The sequence below is a fragment of the Sorex araneus genome, chromosome 2 (genome assembly GCF_027595985.1).
Source record: "Sorex araneus isolate mSorAra2 chromosome 2, mSorAra2.pri, whole genome shotgun sequence".
In the NCBI taxonomy this organism is placed as follows: domain Eukaryota; kingdom Metazoa; phylum Chordata; class Mammalia; order Eulipotyphla; family Soricidae; genus Sorex; species Sorex araneus.
In genome coordinates, this window is record NC_073303.1 from 79,830,633 (window position 1) to 79,850,917 (window position 20,285).

At 38.1% G+C, this 20,285-nt stretch overlaps 1 protein-coding gene across 1 annotated transcript in view; it reads left to right on the forward strand.

The window, feature by feature from the left end:
- CPA6 (carboxypeptidase A6) overlaps positions 1 to 20,285 on the forward strand; it is a 252,777-nt gene that overhangs the window by 199,701 nt on the left and 32,791 nt on the right. Inside the window, 3 exon segments of the mRNA XM_004602408.2 lie at positions 734 to 838; positions 15,909 to 16,019; positions 16,489 to 16,579. Of these exon segments, the coding sequence (XP_004602465.2) occupies positions 734 to 838; positions 15,909 to 16,019; positions 16,489 to 16,579 (307 nt within the window).

Consider the following 20,285-nt stretch of genomic DNA (forward strand, 5'->3'; position numbering starts at 1 on the left):
TCATAAATGAAGTTGAGTTTTTGCATTTTGTGTTGAAATAATATTTGACTTTGTAGGGCAGGAGAGATAGTATAATGGGTAAGGTGCTTGTCTTACATGTAGCAGACCTGGTTTGATCCTGCCATCAGCTATGGTCCCCTGTGTTGTGACAACTGTGATCACTAAGCTCACAACCTGGAGTAAGCCCTGAGCATCACCAGGTGTGGCCCCAAAACAAAAATAAACTAAAAACAAACAAGCAATCATGCAAAAGCCTATAGGAAGCTTGCCTTGCTCACAGCAGACCCAGTGCAGAGCCAGGATTAAGTCCTGAGCACCACTGGGTATAACCCCCCAAGAAAATGAATAAACAAAAGAGTAGTTTCTTGTGAATATTTGTTTCCTTAATTTTTTTTTTTTTGAGGCAGGGTGGCAGAGAGGCCGGGGTTGGGGGCATGAATTAGTCATCACGTATTTGTTATGTTATCATGTAGAAGCAACTCTATTTAAGGAATTGTTATTTTACTTTTTATTTTTATTTCTCTGTTTTGTAATTGGGGCAATGTGTTTATTATTTCAGTATTAACAAACCTGAACTTCTGAAATAAGTTGGAAATTTTTAAATTGTTTTTGTGGGTCACCTAATAAATCAAATGATAGTAAAGGATTGGCTGAAATCTTATTAAATTATCCTGGTCAAAAAAATCTAAAACTAAAAGCCTGCATTGGTTACTGTTAATACATTTGTTTTCAGCTGGGCAGGAGATCTCGAGCTTACAAAAAAGCTGTGTGGATAGACTGTGGTATGCATGCAAGAGAATGGATTGGTCCTGCCTTTTGCCAGTGGTTTGTAAAAGAAGTAAGTTAACCTCTTTATATGATGTTTATTTCAACTAGTCCACGCTTCCCATGTGTTTTTATCAGCTCAAGTGGGGGAGAGGGGTCACGGAGTGGGAATTTGAAGCCAGTAATACCTGGTGGAATAATAATAACCTTGATTTTTGTGGGTTGCTTTCATTTTTATGAAGACTTCTTTATTTTTTCCTCATTTTTATTGAGACACTGTGATTTACAATACTGTTCATGATAGAGTTTCATGTATTTAGTGTTGCAACACCAAGCTCTTCACCACAGTGTCCATTTCCCTCCACCATTATCTAACCACTCCCGCCTCCAGCTCTGGTCCTCCATCTTTCACCCCAACAGGTAAGGTCATTTCTTAAAAGCCTAACTCCATTTATCCTCACTTTTACTATCAGAGATTGGAATTACCAAGCCTGGTTATAAAAGAAGAATCTGAAGTCCAAAACATTTGAACAACTTGTAACAAAGTAGGAACCAAATATAGAAGCATATATGGCAAAAGGCTAAAAGTCAAATTTACCTACAGCATTATAGAGAAATTTTTTGTATGATATCTCAGAATATTCACCATCATTTAGCTGCTTCTTCAAAACAATCTCAAATGTACTTTAACAATGAATAGATTGAGAAACAAATTGTATTGTGTCTTCCAGTTTTGAGTCTATAATTTAAATGCTAAAGAAAGACCTTTATTACCTGTGTACTTAATGTTCTCGATTTCAGTTCTTCTTAGTAACTCTAATAGTTGATAACTTAGAGTGAGTTCTAAATTTCTGAAAGCCGGCTGCTCTCCACACACTTGGATGAGCCTCACCCATGAATGAATCCACAGAAAAACCCAGGTATGCAGGACTTGTGACTGAAAACTCCAGGCTCAACAGAAGCGGGAATGGATGATGTCCTCCCATCTCCCCCTATTTTCAGTAGCTTGGCAGTCACCCCCACAAGCTCCCGCTGGTGACATATAATCTCATCAACGGCAATGATCAAACTCAAGTACAATGTTATTTGCAGTGTGGGAATTAGGTAATAGATATGCAATGACCAGTCAGCCATCTACAGACTCTTTTAAAGACATGGAGCAGTGCCGTTGGGGAGCAAGTAGAGAGGCGTGGGGACAGGAGGCGGGGTCTAGAGATCATGGGAGAGCCAGGAAGGGCGGGGCCAACGTGAGAACAGTCTGAGGCCCAGTAGGCCGTGCTCACGGTGGGCCCGAGAACAGATGACTGGTTAAAGAAACTTTGGTACATCTATACAATGGAATACTATGCAGCTGTTAGAAAAGATGAAGTCATGAACTTTGCATATAAGTGGATCAACATGGAAAGTATCATGCTAAGTGAAATGAGTCAGAAAGAGAGAGACAGACATAGAAAGATTGCACTCATCTGTGGAATGTAAAATAACAGAATAGGAGACTAACACCCAAGAATAGTAGTATATAATACCAGGAGGTTGTCTCCATGGCTTGGAAGCTGGCCTCACATGCTGGGGGTAAGGCAGCCTGGATAGAGAAGGGAATATCAAGTAAAATGTGGTTGGAGATCCCGCGCAGGAAGGGAGATGCATGCTGAAAGTAGACTAGAGACTGAACTCGATGGCCACTCAATACCCCTATCGCAAACCACAACACCCAAAAGGAGAGAGAGAGAATAAAATGGAATACCCTGCCACAGAGGTGGGTGGGGTGTGTGGGGGGGGTGGGATTGGAGGGTGGGAGGGATACTGGGTTCATTGGTGGTGGAGAATGGACAATGGTGGAGGGATGGGTTCTTGAACATTGTATGAAGGAAACATAAGCACGTAAATGGGTAAATTTGTAACTGTACCCTCACAGTGACTAACTAATTAAAAAATAAATAAATTTTTAAAAAAGACATGGAATAATTGGTCATAGATTTCTCTGTGCCTCTGCTATTTACATAGTCCTTTATAAACTAAAGATCTAAATAGTGGTCATTGCTCTTGAGGGCTGCTGTTAACAATGGGCCAGAGTTGGGCAAAGAGAAAACTCCTAAACTTCTTTTTGGTGGATTTGAATCTTGCTGCTAAGTTTGTCCTGGCCTTTACTGTGTTGGTCCTAAGTAAAAACAACCAACAATGTCAGCATAAAAGTTCTAGAAATGTGAAGCAGTCTTTCTTAGGAAAAAGTAAGGTGGACAGCATCTAATAGTATATTCTCCCTAGAGACAAAAATATTTCAAATATTTGTTATTATCTCTGATTAGCAAATGCAGACTAATAAACAGCACTCTTCAAACTTCTCTTGCCCTGTTAGATTAATGAGTCTCTGGGTGATTCGGTTCTACATATAAATTAAGTACAAAAATAACAAGAATTTACAAGGTCAGCAAATAATTTTCCAGTGTAATTCTTCATTCACAAAGCTCTTGCTCACGTTGCACTTAAAATATTAGTTACAACTATGTATGTAACAAGCTTCTCATAGTATGAAGGTCAAAAAATTTTTTTGGTTAAAATTTCATCCTTAAAGTATCCTAAAACCTCCTTCCTGCTGTATTTAATTCTCCTAGTATTAAATTTTAAATTTTAAATATCTCTAATGGTCAAGATGCACCCATTTTGATACTAAATAATTTTTTACTACACTCCAGTCCAAGTGAGGATATTCTTCAGCATAATCTTCCTTTGACCACCACTATTTGTCTGGGTGTGCCTTTCATTGAACTATTGGCTATTCTTTAGAAACCCTTAGTAGTCTTGGTAGTTGATAAGCACCACAAATACATTCATTCTTTGTCTTTGACTTTAGAAATGTCCTTACCTACTACTAAACATAGTATTTTATATCGGGGGTTCATTCTCAAAGAAAAAAATGCATCTTTTATTGTAAAGTCAAAATTGACTTTTAAATACACTAATGCAGAAACTGCGTGTAGTTCCTTAAGACTGCCACACTGAGGCGTGTAGTGCATTGTCTGTGACTTTGCAGATCATGACCATGTCTAAATCTAAATCCTCCATAAAAGCAACAACCATTGTCAAGTAATTAAAGTGTAAAGCCCAGATGGAACTTGATTAGTCGGTTCCTATTTTCTGTATGTATAGGTGGTATGAACCGATTACTAAGAAAAGTTGTGCATTAGAAAAATAGTAAACCCCTTTGTTTCTTATGGTTACCACATGTCAATAATCGGATGTACAAGGTCACATGCTCACCTTTTTTTCTTAGAAACTCCAGCTAATCTATAAAACAACAAATGGGCTGAAAACACACATGTGTAGGGTTTCTCTGTCACCTAATTCAGTATTTAATAGTCATTGCATTATGATATTTCTTGTTGTGTCTGACTAAATGGAGAATGGCCACAATTCCAGCATCGAATACTAGAAAAAATTTCCCTATGTAATATATTATTTGTTGATGATCTTAAAATACAGAAAAATGATCAGAACAAAAACAAAAAGTGACAATGTGAGTATTTTTAGTACAATACTCATTGATGCCATAACCTGGGAAAAAAATAGCAAGAATAAAGATGATATAAAAACGTAACTTATGAACTTACTCTAATATACACATACAGGATGCATACCTAATAATTAGAGGGTGGAAATTCTCTTCAAAGAATTGGAACACTTGCAAAATTAACTGTTAAGACAAAAGCAAATTTAATAAATACCAAGAAATTTATATCGCAGAAACCATATGCTTTATTCTAATGTTATTAGAAAGTATTAAAATGTAACATAAAAGAAAACACATACGTTAAAAATATTTATAAATAACCAATGTTTTAAAGGAACCAGGGTAATTTTTCAATAGTCACAACTGGATAGAAAAAGCAATTATATATAAAAACATAGAATACAATAATATAGTAGTAAAGAGAAATTTGCCATTCCCAATTGTTATTTTAGGAAAAACTAAGGATCTTAAATTAATAAACTAATATTTCAACTCAAAAAAAAGGGAAAGAAATAGAGAGTCAATAGAGGAATAAAGAGCAGAAATCAATAAAACAGAAAGCAAAGGTCTGTCTTCCCTATTATATCCTTCTTTTATATTTAATTCATTTCTGTTCTATGCCTATATTGTTTACTCTCCAAACAAAATAGAGTAATAAACTCATTAAAACCAAACCAGACTTTGACAAAACAAGAAAGGAAATTATAGGCCTATCTCACTCAGGAAGATAAATGTAAATATTAGCAGCCTGAATCTAGTCCATATATTAAAAATACATATTATAACTTAATGAGCTTATCCTAAGAATATAAAAATGATCTAATGATAGAAAATGCTTATTTAAATTATCATAGGCCTAGGGATTAGGTCAAAGAAGTAAAGCACAAGCTTACTATGCAGAAGGTCTTGAGTTTGATCCCTGACTCTTGATGACCTCCCAAACATCAACAGGAAGGCCTTCCTCCAAATCATCATAATTGTTAATATATGAGCAAACATTTTCTTCTGAACTTTAACAGACAGTAATGACAAGATACTCAGCAACTTATTATAGAATATTGCACACTGTGTTCAACCTTGATTCAACGTTAACCTGAGAAGAGGGAGATCAAAATAAACCAAGGCAACAGATAGACATATTATTCTATGTAATTCCTGATTTGGTTTTAGTTAATGAATATAAGCAAAAGTGCATTTGAGCAATACTTCTCTCAGATGAAAACATGACATGTGACAAGGCAGTACACTAATTCACTAGGAAAAAGATTAACCACACAAATGAGTACAGTGATGCAATTGGTTTTCCATAATGAAAAACAAATTTATAAATACACATCTCTCATTATATAAAAGTATAATTTCTTGGAGAAATAAAGCTCACATTATTTCTGGAAATAAAAGAAAACTAGCCTAAAAGCATTAGGAGGAGACACAGGGATTACCTCAATTTCTATTATCCTAAGGCAGAATTGGATTCTTAAACAAAGTTATACGTTTATGATGCTAAAATTTTAAATTATGTGCAAGAGGATATAAAAAGAGGAATAAGCTGTAGAGAAAATAATGTTCATGATGCTTATACCAAACAAAAGATTAATGTCCAGAATATAAGAAAAATTTAAGACAAAAAATGTAAAGATGTAGGATAACATTGGTTTGTCCTTTCTGCCTTGCCACAGGGAGCTTAGGTTTATTGGGTTACTCCCATCAAAGTGCTCCCATTCTTCTGTGTTTATTTGTAACTTCTTTCTTTGTGCTCTGTTGACTTGTAAATATCGTTTTTCTCTTCTCCATAAGTCCTTTGCATAGTTAATTCAGAGCAATGTTCTTTTTTGTATGGGCACAGGAAGATAGTAAATGCTATGCTTTTGTAACATGGGAGTTAATTGACTCTCAGTGATATTTACCTCCTGGGCATCTGCTCTCTAGACTTAAGTCTCAGTTGTGCTTACTTCCTATCACCCCAAAAGCAGGCTCCCAATGAAGAACTGGGTGGACCAAGGGCAAGTGGTGAGCTCTGTGCTACCCTGGCATCAAAATGGGCCTGGCCAAAGTACCATAATGCTTAACTGTAAGTTAAGAACTCATCACTTCTCGGCCTTTTGGCTAAGATCAAGTGAATAACTTGGTCATGGAAAAATGCTTTCATGATCCAAAAAGCAATAACTGGATTCCGACTCTGCTAGGGTTAGGAATGATTAATCTGACCTGAACACTGTAGTCTGAGTCTGTGGTAAGATGTTCCCAGGAGAGCTGCCCTACAAGCCCTCAATGTATCTCTTACTGTGTTCATACAAATATAAGTAATATTTAGATATTAATTAAGATGTTAGGAGAAGAGGAGTACCCCTAGGTGGTATTTCTGCCCTTGAGCATGATGGGCAGTCAGGAAGGGATTTCTTATGTTGATTTGCCACCAGGCTGGGTGCAGTGTTGGCCCAGAGTGCTAGGGTGGAGAGATGAGGCATGGAGAGGCGAGAGAGTTGGAGAAGTGGGGAGCAAGATGGAGCACAGAGAAATGAGCAGGAGAGACAGGAGATTATGGGAATGAGGAGCAGTGTGAGGCTAGAATGAGGGCTCAGAGCGACTGGAACAGGCACGTGGGAATGAGGGGGTAGGAAGGAAGAGTGTGTGAGGTGGGAGAGACGGGAGATTGAGTAAATTGCAACTGGCTTGGCCCTCGTTTCCTCCTTCGTCTGCCCCATGGCACAGGCCGCCCCAGTTGGGTGAATGGCTTAAGGACCACCCAAACCCGGGCGGTCATGGGGAGAGCCACTTGGGCTCCCCTGGCCACCCAGAGATTATACAGTAGGCCATTTGAAAAATAGCTTCTCATTACATTAAAAAAAAAGAAAGTTGTTAATGTTGTCAGGGATGGTTCAGTGGCAAAAGCACCTGCTAGCACCTGCCTAGCAAACCTGAGACTGTGAGTTTAATCCATGGTGCCACCCACAGGCGCAAGTTGTGATCCCAAAGCTCTGCTGTCTGGAATCTCCAGCACTTCAACAGGGTGTGCAGCCTGTGGCACACAGTGTAGCCAAGGGAGTGTGAGCATTGCAAACAACATGTTCCATAAACATCTCAATAAATGGTGTGAGAGTGTGGCAGTCAGGAGTGTGACCCCCAAGCCCCACCTTAAGCACCACAACTAAAGGGTGCAACAGCACTTCAGCCCAGAGTGTGAGTAAAGTAACCTGATTGTTAACCTTCAGCAAGTACAAGCTGAATGCCCCCAGTATTTGAAACCCCTGGTCATCAAAAAAAAACATAACAATGAAGAGTGGGGGAATTTAGAGCGTAAAGGTAGTTAACTACAGAACATAATTTGACAACGAAATGGTTTGATTAAAATTTACATTGCATAGTAAACAAAGATGTTTATTTAAAACAATATTTTAAAATAAATATTTATGCATCACTGTATCACTGTCACCCCATTGCTCATCGACTTGCTCGAGTGGGCACCAGTAACCGTCTCCATTGTGAGGCTTCCTGTTACTGTTTTTGGCTTATCGAATATGCCACGGGTAGCTTGTCATGCTCTGCCGTGTGGGCAAGATACTCTAGGTAGCTTGCCGAGCTCTCTGAGAGGGGTGGAGGAATCGAACCCGGGTCAGCCGAGAGTAAGGCAAACGCCCTACCCACTGCGCTATTGTTCCAAGTATAAGCAAATGTTTTTAAATATTTAAAAGTAAAATATTCGAAAGATATATTTTAAATAAATAAGGATATTAGGTTAATTTTTTAAGCTGTTAAGTATAATTTGTAATCAGGAAATCTGAAGTGAATCAACAAAACACAACTTAGTAAATTAGTAGTTATTCATACTTAGTAACAATTTTTAATTAAAAACCTACCATTATCAAGCACTGATGAAATTGTAAGGTGAACTCTCACTACAGGCTGAGAGTGGTGGTTTTTGTTTTTGTTTTTTTTTTTGCTTTTTGGGTCAGACCTGGGGATGCACAGGGGTTACTCCTGGCTCTGCACTCAGGAATTACTCCTGGCGGTGCTCAGGGGACCATATGGGATGCTGGGAATTGAGCCTGGGTCGGCGTGTGCAAGGCAAATGCCCTACCTGCTGTGCTATCACTCCAGCCCTGAGAGTGTTTTTTGATTTAGAGAAAAATGTCAATATTTAGTAAAAGTGAAAACAGTTAAGTTCATGACCCAAGCAATGTTCTCAAATATATGTCACAGAGAAACGTTTACAGATGCCCAGTAGGAAATTTTGAAAAGAATATTTATTGCAAAATTGTAACAGTGAAATATCTGAAGCAACTTGACTACCGATCAACAAAATAAGGGAGTAATACACCAATTTATAATGATATTATAGCAATGAAAATGAATAAAGCAATAACTGTTGTCAAAATGTAACAGTGGAGGTGAAAGCAGATTACACATCATGATCTTTTTGCATAACTGTCAAGGCATTCATCAATATTATTTATAATAAACAACATATGTGCATGGTTGAGGGGTAGTCAGTTTGGGGCCACACCCAGTGGTACTCAGGGATTACTCCTTCTCTGTGCTCAGGGATAAATCCTGGCAGGTCTTAGGGGAGCATATGGGATGCTGGGGACTGAACCCAGGTCAGCAGTGTTCAAGGCAAGTGCCCACTATGCTATTGCTCAGGCCCCCACATATGCATGTCTTATGTTGGTAAGTGTAGGATAACATTGGTTTGTCCTTTATTCCTTGCCACAGGGAGCTTACGTTTATTGGGTTATTCCCATCACAGTGTTCCCACTCCTCTGTGTTTATTTGTAACCTCTATCTTTGTACTCTGCTTTCCCCAAAGGGTCAATTTCCTTTATCTTCTTATCAGACTCTGTTAACTTGTAAATATTGTTATTCTCTTCTCCTTAAGTCCTTTGCATAGTTAATTCAGAGCAATGCCCTTTTTGTATGGACACAGGAAGACAGTTAATGCTATGCTTTTGTAACTTGGGAGTTAATTGACTCTGAATATTCACCTCTGAGCATTTGTTCTCTCGACTTAAGCCTCAGTTGCCCTTACTTCCTAGCACCCCCGAAAACAGGGTCCCAACGAGGGACTGGAAGGACTCAGGGCAAGCAGTGAGCTATCCTGACATCAAAGTGGGCCAGGCCAAAGTGCCATAATACTTACCTATAAATTAAGAGCATGGTCATGGACAAATTCTGTCGGGATCCAAAAAGTACAATTAGATTAGGACCCTGCTAGGATTAGGAAAGATTAATCTGGCCTGACTGTAGTCTGAGGTCTATAGCAAGATGTTCCCAGGAGAGCCCCCCTACAAGCCCTACAAGCTTAATATATATCTTACTGTGTCCATACAAAATAACTAACAACGAGGAGTAGAATTAAGATGTTAATTGGGTTATTGGACTAAGGAGAGGAGAAACACCCCTCGCTGGTATTTCCACCCTTGAGCCTGACCAGTGATCAGGAAGGGCTTTTGATATGTTGGTTGTGCTATCAACGGGCTGTGGTGTCTAGCCCCGATGGTGAGTTGGTGAGAGACGAGAGAGAGACCAGGCTGTGAGAGGGAGCCCGGAGAGATGAACTGGGGAGACAGGAGACAGGAATGAGGGCAAGTGTGAGACTAGAATGAGTAGCTCAGTGAGACTGGAACAGTCATGTGGGGAAAATGGAATAAACAGCAACTGATCACTAACCAGCTTGGCCCTCGTTTCTTCTTTCGTCCTCCTGTGGCATTGGCTGTCCCGGGTGGGTAACTGGCCCAAGACCACCGAACACAGGCAGCAAGAGAGAGCCACGGGGCTTCCCTAGCTGTCCAGTGATTACACTGACAAGGATATGAAGAAAAGCCTGATAGGATTATAGGATTATAAATTAATACAACCAGTATGGAAAACAATTTAAGATTTTCTTTTAAAAATTAAAAATAAAACTAACAAATGATTTAGCAGTTCCATTTCTGGGTACTTATCCAAAAATATATTTCGGGGGGATATGTACAGTGGGTAGGGCATTTGCTTTGCATGCAGCCAATCTGGGTTCGATTCCTCCGTCCCTCTTGGAGAGCTTGGCAAACTACTGAGAGTATCCCGCCTGCACAGCAGAGCCTGGCAAGCTACCCATGGTGTATTCAATATGCCAAAAACAGTAACAAGTCTCACAATGGAGACATTACTGGTGCCCACCAAGCAAATCAATGAACAACAGGACAACAGTGCTGCAGTGCAAAGCATATATATAAACATATATTTTTAAAATATCTCTTGTAACTGAGATGGTACAAGGGTTAAGCCTCTTGGCTTTGCATGCTGCTGATCCAAACTTGACCCCTGTCACCGTCAGTGGTCTCCAGAGCATAGTGAGGAATCATCCTGAGCACAGAGCCATGAATCGACCCTGTGCACTGCCAGGTGTAGCCCCAAACCCCAACATAAGCAAGTAAATAAATAATAAAAGACATTTGTAGCCATGTTCATTCAGCATTACTTATATCTCCAAGATAAAGACACAACCTAAGTACACATTGATGAATAAATTAATAAAGAAGAATGCATATGTGGGCAAGGAAGGCAGGTCAGAGGACTGGAGCATGTGCCTTGCATGCGGGCACCCTGGGTTTGATCCCTGGCACCAGTTGACCCTGCAAGCACCCCTGGGAACAACCTTCAGGGATCAGTCTGATAGATGTAATACCAAGTGAGCTATTTCTTAGGAACGAAGGAAGTAATGTGTCAAAACATATATATACATAATTGAACAATAAGTACCAAATGGGCTACTGGGCGAGGGGCAGGAGTGGGGTGGGGAGAGTTGTAGGGTCTAAAGTGTTGAGTTTTCTCCAGTTGTAACTTATTGTTTTTGGTACCTATAATTTGAAAAAGGCAAAATATCAGGATAGTTGAATTGTATCTTTATTCTGTTAGAAGAGGTGTCAATGTGTATGTGTGTGTAACAGATTCTTGATTGAATGTTATGAATTCCAGTTTGATCTATAACTGCTTTCTGATGACAACAAAGGAGGAAAAGTTGATTTCCATTTTTTCACTATGTTTTTTTCTGAATGACTCCTCCACAGAACTAGGAAGTGGACCTATTTCTGACTCTGGTCCTTACAAGAATTTTACATTTCTTTCATTCTGTCAGACCATGTAAGGGTGTTCTAAATTGAAATTTCATTTTTTATATGGCATTATTATGTTGTACACCTGGACGTTATATAACAATTATACTTCAATTAATAAAAAACAAAATCATGCATGGGAATGACAGTGTCAGATTTAGGGTAGTGATTACCTAATAGAGGGAAGACAAACAAGATTATACAGATTAAGGGTGCTTTGTTTTTATCTGTAATGTGTCAATATTTTTAAATACTTGATAAATGCACAAGATATAATTGATGCACTCACAGATTTAATTTTTGTTTTTGTTATTTACTTAAAATGTATTTTATTTTTTGAAGGTTAGTGATATTCTTTTAAATACAAAAGCGTGACTATAAAATTTCAATTAGAAGAGAAAACAGGATAAAATGTGATAAAATAAGAAATTTCTATGCACTTCTCTAACATATTCTAGCACTTAGGTGCTAACTGGATCCCTGCTTAAAAAAGGTGAGACTTACCCTGTTTGGACTGAGACAAATGAGCTAAGTCAGAAATGCCAGGCGAGGAGGGAGAGAAATTACCATGACATTTACCTACTTGATAGTTCCCGGCCTTGTTTCCCAGCTCCTTTTCCATGCCTTCATTCTTTCTCTCTAGAGAACGACTTAGAAAGCTGCAGATGTCTATTTTTAAGGGAGAATATAACAAACCACATAACTTGGTCTCAGTTATCTCTTGAAGGAGACTTCCCAAGCACTGAGGAACTTGCATTGTTCAGAAGTAAAATTTTATGTCTACATTTGATCTTATACAAGGGATTTTCCTCTAGCTGAGACATTAGGCAATTGAAGCATATTTTAGCCACAAATTATTCTTGAGCCTTAAAGGAGAAATATAGAGACTCAATATAAATTTCTCAGAAGAGAGCATAAAACAATGTCCCGTAGCCATGCCACCAGGCGCTGCATCAGGCTGTTTCATTCGGGGCACTCTGGAGGGGAGCAGGTAAGGCCCCTCTTCACCCCAACGGACCCAGCCCTGGCAGCCAAAAACCTCCATAACTCAACCGCTGCCACACTCATGGCCACTCTCCATAGACTCAGGCTGAGCCTCACCCTTAAGTAAACCTATCCCTGGACATCTCATATTTCAGACCACCAATATTCCAAGAGTAGCACACCATTTTTGATGGTGTCTAAAGTAGAAGGCAACCAATCTTAGGGGGAAGTATATTTATACAGATATAGATATAAGCACACAAGGCTCAACCTTTAACAACATGTCATTAATCTCTTATAGAAGGGCTTAATTGTTCCTGTGTGAAATTCAACAATCTTCACACATTTTTCTCTATTTTGTCTCATTTTTAGTGGATTATTCATAACAAGCAATACAGAATAAATTATTTCAGTTCTGCTTTGGGGGCAGAGTTTGGGATTCAGGATAGAAACATCCAAAATATGGTGATAGAAAGGTATAATGATGGTGGAATTGGTGTTCAAATATTAAATGTAATCAAATATTGTGAACAACTTTATAAAAACAGAATTTAAAAATAAAATAATAAAAAGGAGAAATATAAATTATATTAGTATTTATCAACTTGTATTGCTCTGACAGATATCAAATAATAAATTATATTCAATAAAATTAGATTTAACTGTTTTTCTTATGGATCTAAAATATATCCCTGTATTTTCATCATTATTACTAACATAGTGATACTTTCTAATAATAGATCATATTGCTGAATTTCTATGAATAGAATTATCACCACATAAACATAGAATGCTTCTGTATTATATTGAAATGTTTTATAATATATGTATAAAGAATTATTTCATTTTGGATTGTGTTTCTGTTATGGTAAAAATTTAAATGGTTCAAATGGATATGAAATGAAAGATGATTTTTCTTCACATACATTGTTACTCAGTTTCTCTACCTCCCCAGACATAAATATTTTTGCAAAATACCTGTATCTTCCTCCAAGGTATTTTACATGCACCAAAGAAAAAACTTATTTTAAAATTCCATTCCAGGCACATATTCAAAAGTTTGGAAACAGCCAGTGCTGACAGGGTTGTGGTGAAAAAGGAACCTTTATCCCACTGTTGGTGGGAATATTATCTGATTTAGCCTTTATAAAAAGTAACATGAAGATCTATCCAAAAATTAATCTATCCAATAATACTTCTAGGCACCTATTCCCAAAACACAAAAATATTCATTTGAAAGGGTGTGTGCACACCATGTTCATAACTGCACTTAATACAATAGCCAAGATATGGAAATAACCCAAACACCCAAATAGAGACAAATGGACCAAGAAGTTGTGGTCTATATACATAGTGGGATACTATGAATCTCTAAGAAAGAACAAAATCATGAATTTGCAGGAATGAGGTAACAAGAGAATATCATGCTTAGTGAAGTAAGTCAGAAGGAAAGGTATAGACTCAGAATGATATTTCTCATATGTGGGACTTGAAGATAAACATCAAGATACCAGCAAAGCTCCAAAGGCAACATTATGAGAGAACTGATTCATACAATTGAGTTGGGAGGGAGAGTCTTGGGAGGGAAGGTCTTGAAGGTCCTTGGGAGATACAGGGAAAATACTGGTTATGGATGTGGTGTTGGAACTACGTGCACACAACGCGATTATTAATAGCATCATAACCCACAGAATCTCAATTTTAATTTTATTTTTTAATTGTAAAAGAATTGGGGCCAGAGCAATAGTACAACAGGTAAGGTGCTTGCCTTGTATGGTGCTAACCAGGTTCAATCCCAGTATTCCATATGGTCCCCTGAGCACCACCAGAGGTAATTCCTGAACTACTAAACTTAGCCAGGAGTAACCCCTGAACATCACAGGGTGTGTCCCAGTATATATAGTATATATATATATATTTTTTTTTGACTTGGGAGAGGGGTCTTGGGAGGGAAGGTCATATATATGTATATATATATATATGGGTGTGTGTGTGTATATATATACATATATATATAAGCACTGTAGCACTGTCGTCCCATTGTTCATCGATTTGCTCGAGTGGGCACCAGTAATGTCTCCATTATGAGACTTGTTGTTACTGTTTTTGGCATATCGAATATGCCACAAATAGCTTTCCAGGCTCTACTGTGCAGGCGGGATACTCTCAGTAGCTTACCGGGTCTCCGAGAGGGATGGAGGAATTGAACTCAGGTCGGCCTCATGCAAGGCATATGCCCCACCCACTGTGCTATAGCTCATATATATATATATTATATGTATATACATACATATATAAAATATATAATATATATTATATATAATAAAATCCCATTACATAGGGAGGGAGTTTTTGTTTGTTTGTTTCTTTGACTTTGGGCCATCGCTTACAGTATTCAGAAGTTTCTCCTGACAGTGTTTGATGGACGATAGTTGATGCTGGAGATGGAACCCAGATCTTCTGCATGCAAAGCATGTGCTCAGCTAATTAGGTTATCTCTCTGACCTCAGAAATGGAATTCTTGAATGCCAGTATTTAAAATTGATTTAGCACATCCAATGCTTTTTTGTTTGAGGACAAATATAAAAGCATATTTGAACTCATACACAACATAAATAAATCCTAGTTATAAGAATGAGTTTCAAAGGAATCACAATAAAGATAACAGAATGTTGTATTATCATTAAACTTTGATTTTTAAAATGTCAGTAAAGAAGATAACAGCATTCTCAGAATAAGTTCCAAAAGTTGATTCTGGAACCAATCATATACAAAGAAATAACATATATGACTAGCCTGTGTTTTGATGTGTCATGTAAGAATAGTAAAAATACTAGATCATTTTGTCCATAATTAAATGTACTCTTAAAAACTAGCGTTATTTTTTAAAAATCATATCCAATTATTGCTAAAATTTAGCCAACTCTGAAATACTGCAAGAGGCTTTCCAATTAATGTTTTTTCCAATCTTTTTTAAAATGCTACCACTAATATAGGACTTATAGGATTAAGTCCTACAGTGCAGACCCTGGTTAGATCCTTAGAACCACATATAATTTCTGAGCACTGCCAAGAGTGATCCCTGAGCACCACTGGTTGTGGTCCAACAGCAGCAACAATAACAAAATATTATCAGTGACAGAGACTAAGGAGATGGGCCAGCTATCGGGGGCCCATGTGCATCCCAAGTCTGAACCCTGACTCTGCATGACCTCCAGGGACTACTGACTGTGGCCCTGGCCCAAACAGGGCTGCATCAGCGGGCCTGAGCATTGAACCACTCAAACTTTGGTCAAGTATCACAGTAAGTGACCTCCACAACCCTTGATCATCACTTGGGAGCCTCCTCCCCTCACAAAAGTTATCAGTAATAAGGAATTTCAAGTACCTCAATAGAGAATACAGAATGTCAAAGAGCATATTTCATATTCACTTGTTACATACATTTTAACATAACATGTCCAGAATTCCTCATGGATAAAATGTTCTTTTTTTTTTCTTTTTTGCTTAGTGATTGTATTTGAAATCAATTTGCAAGAAAACTCTCACTTTCTTTTTAGGCTCTTCTGACCTATAAGAGTGACCCAACTATGAGGAAAATGTTGAATTATCTGCATTTCTATGTCATGCCTGTGTTTAATGTTGATGGATACCATTTTAGCTGGACTAATGTAAGTCACTTTGTCTAACCAATTGAAGTAAGATACTAAGTAAGTCATAACAAGTGAAAAGGGGGAGAGGGAGTTGATGGTTAGCTTGCCTAGGATTCCAGAACTACAAGAGACACCACTTATTTCCCTATCATAACAGCAGCCTTTGCATTTCATTGATGTGTTTTATCTATAGAATTTTATGTAAACAAAATTTCTCCTACCAGATGAAAGTTCACCAGTGTAGTTCATCTTATTCAATTTTGCTGATGAAGGAATAGGGCCAAGGGAAGGTGAGAGACAGCATGTCAGTGGCAGGAACTGGTGTCTCGGTTTCTCTAGCTAAACCAGTCCTCTCTCCACTCCCAAAGTATGTATTTCTGTAGGAATTCTCCCCTCTGTGCTGTGATTCATTCTCTAATTGAGGTGCTAAAATGCATGTAAATAACCTTTGAAGTTTTTCTCAACCTGTTTTCTTAATTACACGTAGGATCGATTTTGGAGAAAAACAAGGTCAAGGAACTCAATGTTTGGATGCCGCGGAGTTGATGCAAATCGGAACTGGAAAGTGAAATGGTGTGGTAAGTAAGGGACTAATTGGGATTCAGATATGAAGGTTTCCACGGCTTTCACTCAGAATTTTGATGAGCCTGTTAGGATTCTAATGTAAGACTAATGTGTATATGAAAAAATAATACAGTAAACCTATGATAAATATATTGCAGCTACAATTTCCAAAAGGAAGTGAACATTTTTATTTTTTGCATACATAAATATCAGGGATGTATATCGTATATCAGAGTTTCAATTCTAAAAATTCTGTTTAAACATAAATGTACAGAAGTGAGGACTATTTGTCATTCTCAAACTAAAACAGGAAGTGTGATTTGTGGTATAAATCTGATTAAATGTTTTCATCTGTTCACCGAGAGTAATGCTGATCCTGCCTTCATCTGTCTATGGTGATCGAAGCTGCGAGATCCTTGTCTAGAATTTACCAGTCTGCCAATGCCAATCATGTCCTGACTGGTGCCCCCCTACACACAAAACACCCCTATATACTTATGCTGCATTCCATGTTTCATTGATAACCACCTTTCAAGTAAGAAGAGTATGTCATTTTTTAAAAAGGAACTCTTTTACAGCTACAAAAATGGCAGTATAGTACCATAAAAAGAGACAGCTAAAGCCATCACTATTAGTCATAGATAGCTAGTGTGGAGGAGGAAAATTTCACTCTATCTAGCTGGGGCTTTCAGCTGGGGCTCTTAAAAAGACTAACAAGAGAGAAAACAGATAGTTTATAGTTTATTAACACTTAAAGCACCTAACACATAGGAGAAACCTCAGTGAAAAGAAACAGAGTGGCAACATAGAAGTCTGGCTCCTAGAGTATTTTAAACCAAGATTAAAAAATTTTTAGAGAAGTGACAGGATAAAGGAAAGCAGTTTTAGACTTCCCAGGACTGCAAACTCCGAAAGGTAAATGTATTTGGAAGGAAACCAATAACTTTGTTTGCAGATTCTCCTGGCGTCATACTGAACTGTGAAGAGTGTCTCCAGTAGAAGGAAAATATGTATCCTGTATTTATATATAAAAAGAAAGGATAGAGGGAGGTTTTGTAAATTTGCTTCTGTTTTTTTTTTTTTTTTTGCTTTGTTTTGTTTTGGTGGAGGAACACTTTGGTTTGGCCATATCCAGTGGAGCTCAGGGGCTATTCCCAAAGATCACACTGATGAGGTCAGGGGCATGCAAGACAAGTTCCTATACTATCTCTCCAGCCCCTGAATTTACTGCTTTATAAGTTACCTTCAGTTAAAAAAAAAATTTTATGTCAAAGAGTCATTTGCCATGAGTGACATATTCAAGTCTTCTTTATTAGTATCCTACACAGCAGCATGAGGGTGGAGAAAAATAAATATTCTCAAAGTGCAATCCTCAAGAAATGATCTTTTATTTTTTATTTTATTTTATTTTATTTATAAAGTTGTTCACAGTAATTGATTGCATTCAATATTCCAACACTAATCCCACCACCATCATACCTTCCCAACACTATATTTGGAATTATTCCACCCCAATCCCCAAAGCCTGCCCCCAAAGCAGAACATAATAATTTACTTTGTATTGCCTGTTATGAATAATCCACTAAAGATGATCCAAAAAAGTTTTCTTAGAGGAAAGTGTGTGAATATTGTTGTATTACCCTGGAGCCACTAAGCCCTTGTATAGAGTATAAGATATCTCTCCAGGAATTCTAAGATTTTAAATAGAGTGATAGAGCAAGAATTAAATTTGTAGCTTGATAATTACTCTGGGGTCCAGAGGCATCTCTATAGCATGTTGCACTCTTCCTCTTCAGAGGTTTATTTGTGAGTCTCTGGATTATGGCCATTGATGAGCTTAAATGGTGACAGAGGCAGTTCCTGGCGTGACTGCCAGCTATGGAAGTGCAAGGAGATAGGGAAGGTCACCCATTCCTGGCTCCAGGCAAGTCTGAAGATTTCAGTCACAAGTCCCACATACCTGGGTTTTTCAGCAGAAGGACTGATCTTTTTCAGAGATCTTCCTTTGTTCCCTCAAATCACAGATCTTTGTGTAATGATAGAAAACCTTCCATTAGCCCTGTAGGAATAAGATTTATCAGAGACTCATTCATTCTATGAAACTCTGGACTTTTTGTATCTCCACCAGCATCTGAGAGAATACAAGCATGAGCTTAGGCTCCTTCCATACATCCTTCCAAACAATTTTGCTTATTTAATTAGAATTGGCAAATAAAAAGTGGTAGAACAGAAAGAATATAGTTCCAGAAAATAGCCAGTATGGTTTGATTCTACTATTGATTCTATCCAACATTTAGGTTGTTTTCTCTAACCTAAGGAGTTATAATGAAGATACTACTTTATAAGGTTTTCGTTTGATTGGTTGGTTGGTTTCATTTGGTTTGGTTTGAGGTCCACATACAGCAGTACTCAGTTGCTATTCCTGGCTCAGGGGTCACTCCAAGTTGTTCCTGGGGAACTATATGTGGTGCCAAAGATCTAACTGGAGTCAACCTCTATGCAGAGCAAGAAACTTATCCACTTTACTATCTCCAGTCCCTCATAGGATTTTTATAGGGAGTAAAGGGATTCATGTTTGGGAAACGACTCTCTCAGTACTTGTTTCATGTAGTGGTCTAAGTGTCAGTGGCCTGCCTCTACTGTGCTTCTGTCTTTTTACCTCTGAGAATAGGCCATTTATCTTTTAGTCATGGCCAACCATAAAAGAACCTCTTTACTCCTAGAAAAGGCTGTAATGTTGTGCCACAAGGTAAGGTTTTGTTTTGTGTTTCTTTTTCTGGGTATCACTGTCACTGTCATCACTGTCAACCCGTTGCTCATCTATTTGCTTGAGCGGACACCAGTAACCTCTCCATTGCAAGACCTGTTGTTACTGTTTTTGACATGTTGAATATGGTAGCTTGCCAAGCTCTGCCATGTGGGCGGGATACTATCGGTAGCTTGCGGGGCTCTCCAAGAGGGGCTAACCTGGGTCAGCCACGTGCAAGGCAAACGCCATACCCGTATTCGCTGAACTATCGCTCCAGTTACATTAGTGCATTTTCCCTTCATTTTCCCTTAATTTTTTATTGAGGAACCATTATTTACTTTTAAGATAGAGTTTTATGTATACAATGTTCTAACACACCCAAAACCAAAGTGTCTGCTTCCCTCCACCAATGTTCCAAGGACCTCTCCCATCCCTTTATCTACCCACTTAGTAAACTCAGTTCTTGAGACCAACTCTCAGGTTCTGTTTCAAAAGATAGGCTTTAAAGTGCTTGTATTTATAGGGGAAGAAAAAGGGCTACCTAACGTATAACATAGTATTGTTAATAAATGCTTAGATTTAGTGATTTTACTCTTCAGATCGGATTTAAATAAGCAAAGAAAACCTTGTCCACATTAACTCTTTAATACCCTAACTTTGTTAAAAAAAAAAATCTTTTTTTCCCTGCCTCTATTTGATGGGACCTTGTGCATGCTCAAAAGTGCATGCCTCAAAAAGTATAATCGAAACAACATCTGCACATGTATGTTCATCGCAGCACTGTTTACAATAGCCAGAATCTGGGAAAAACCCGAATGCCCCAGAACGGATGACTGGTTGAGGAAACTTTGGTACATCTATACAATGGAATACTATGCAGCTGTTAGAAAAAAGGAGGTCAAGAATTTTGTAGTTAAGTGGATGGGCATGAAAAGTTTCATGCTGAGTGAAATGAGTCAGAAAGAGAGAGA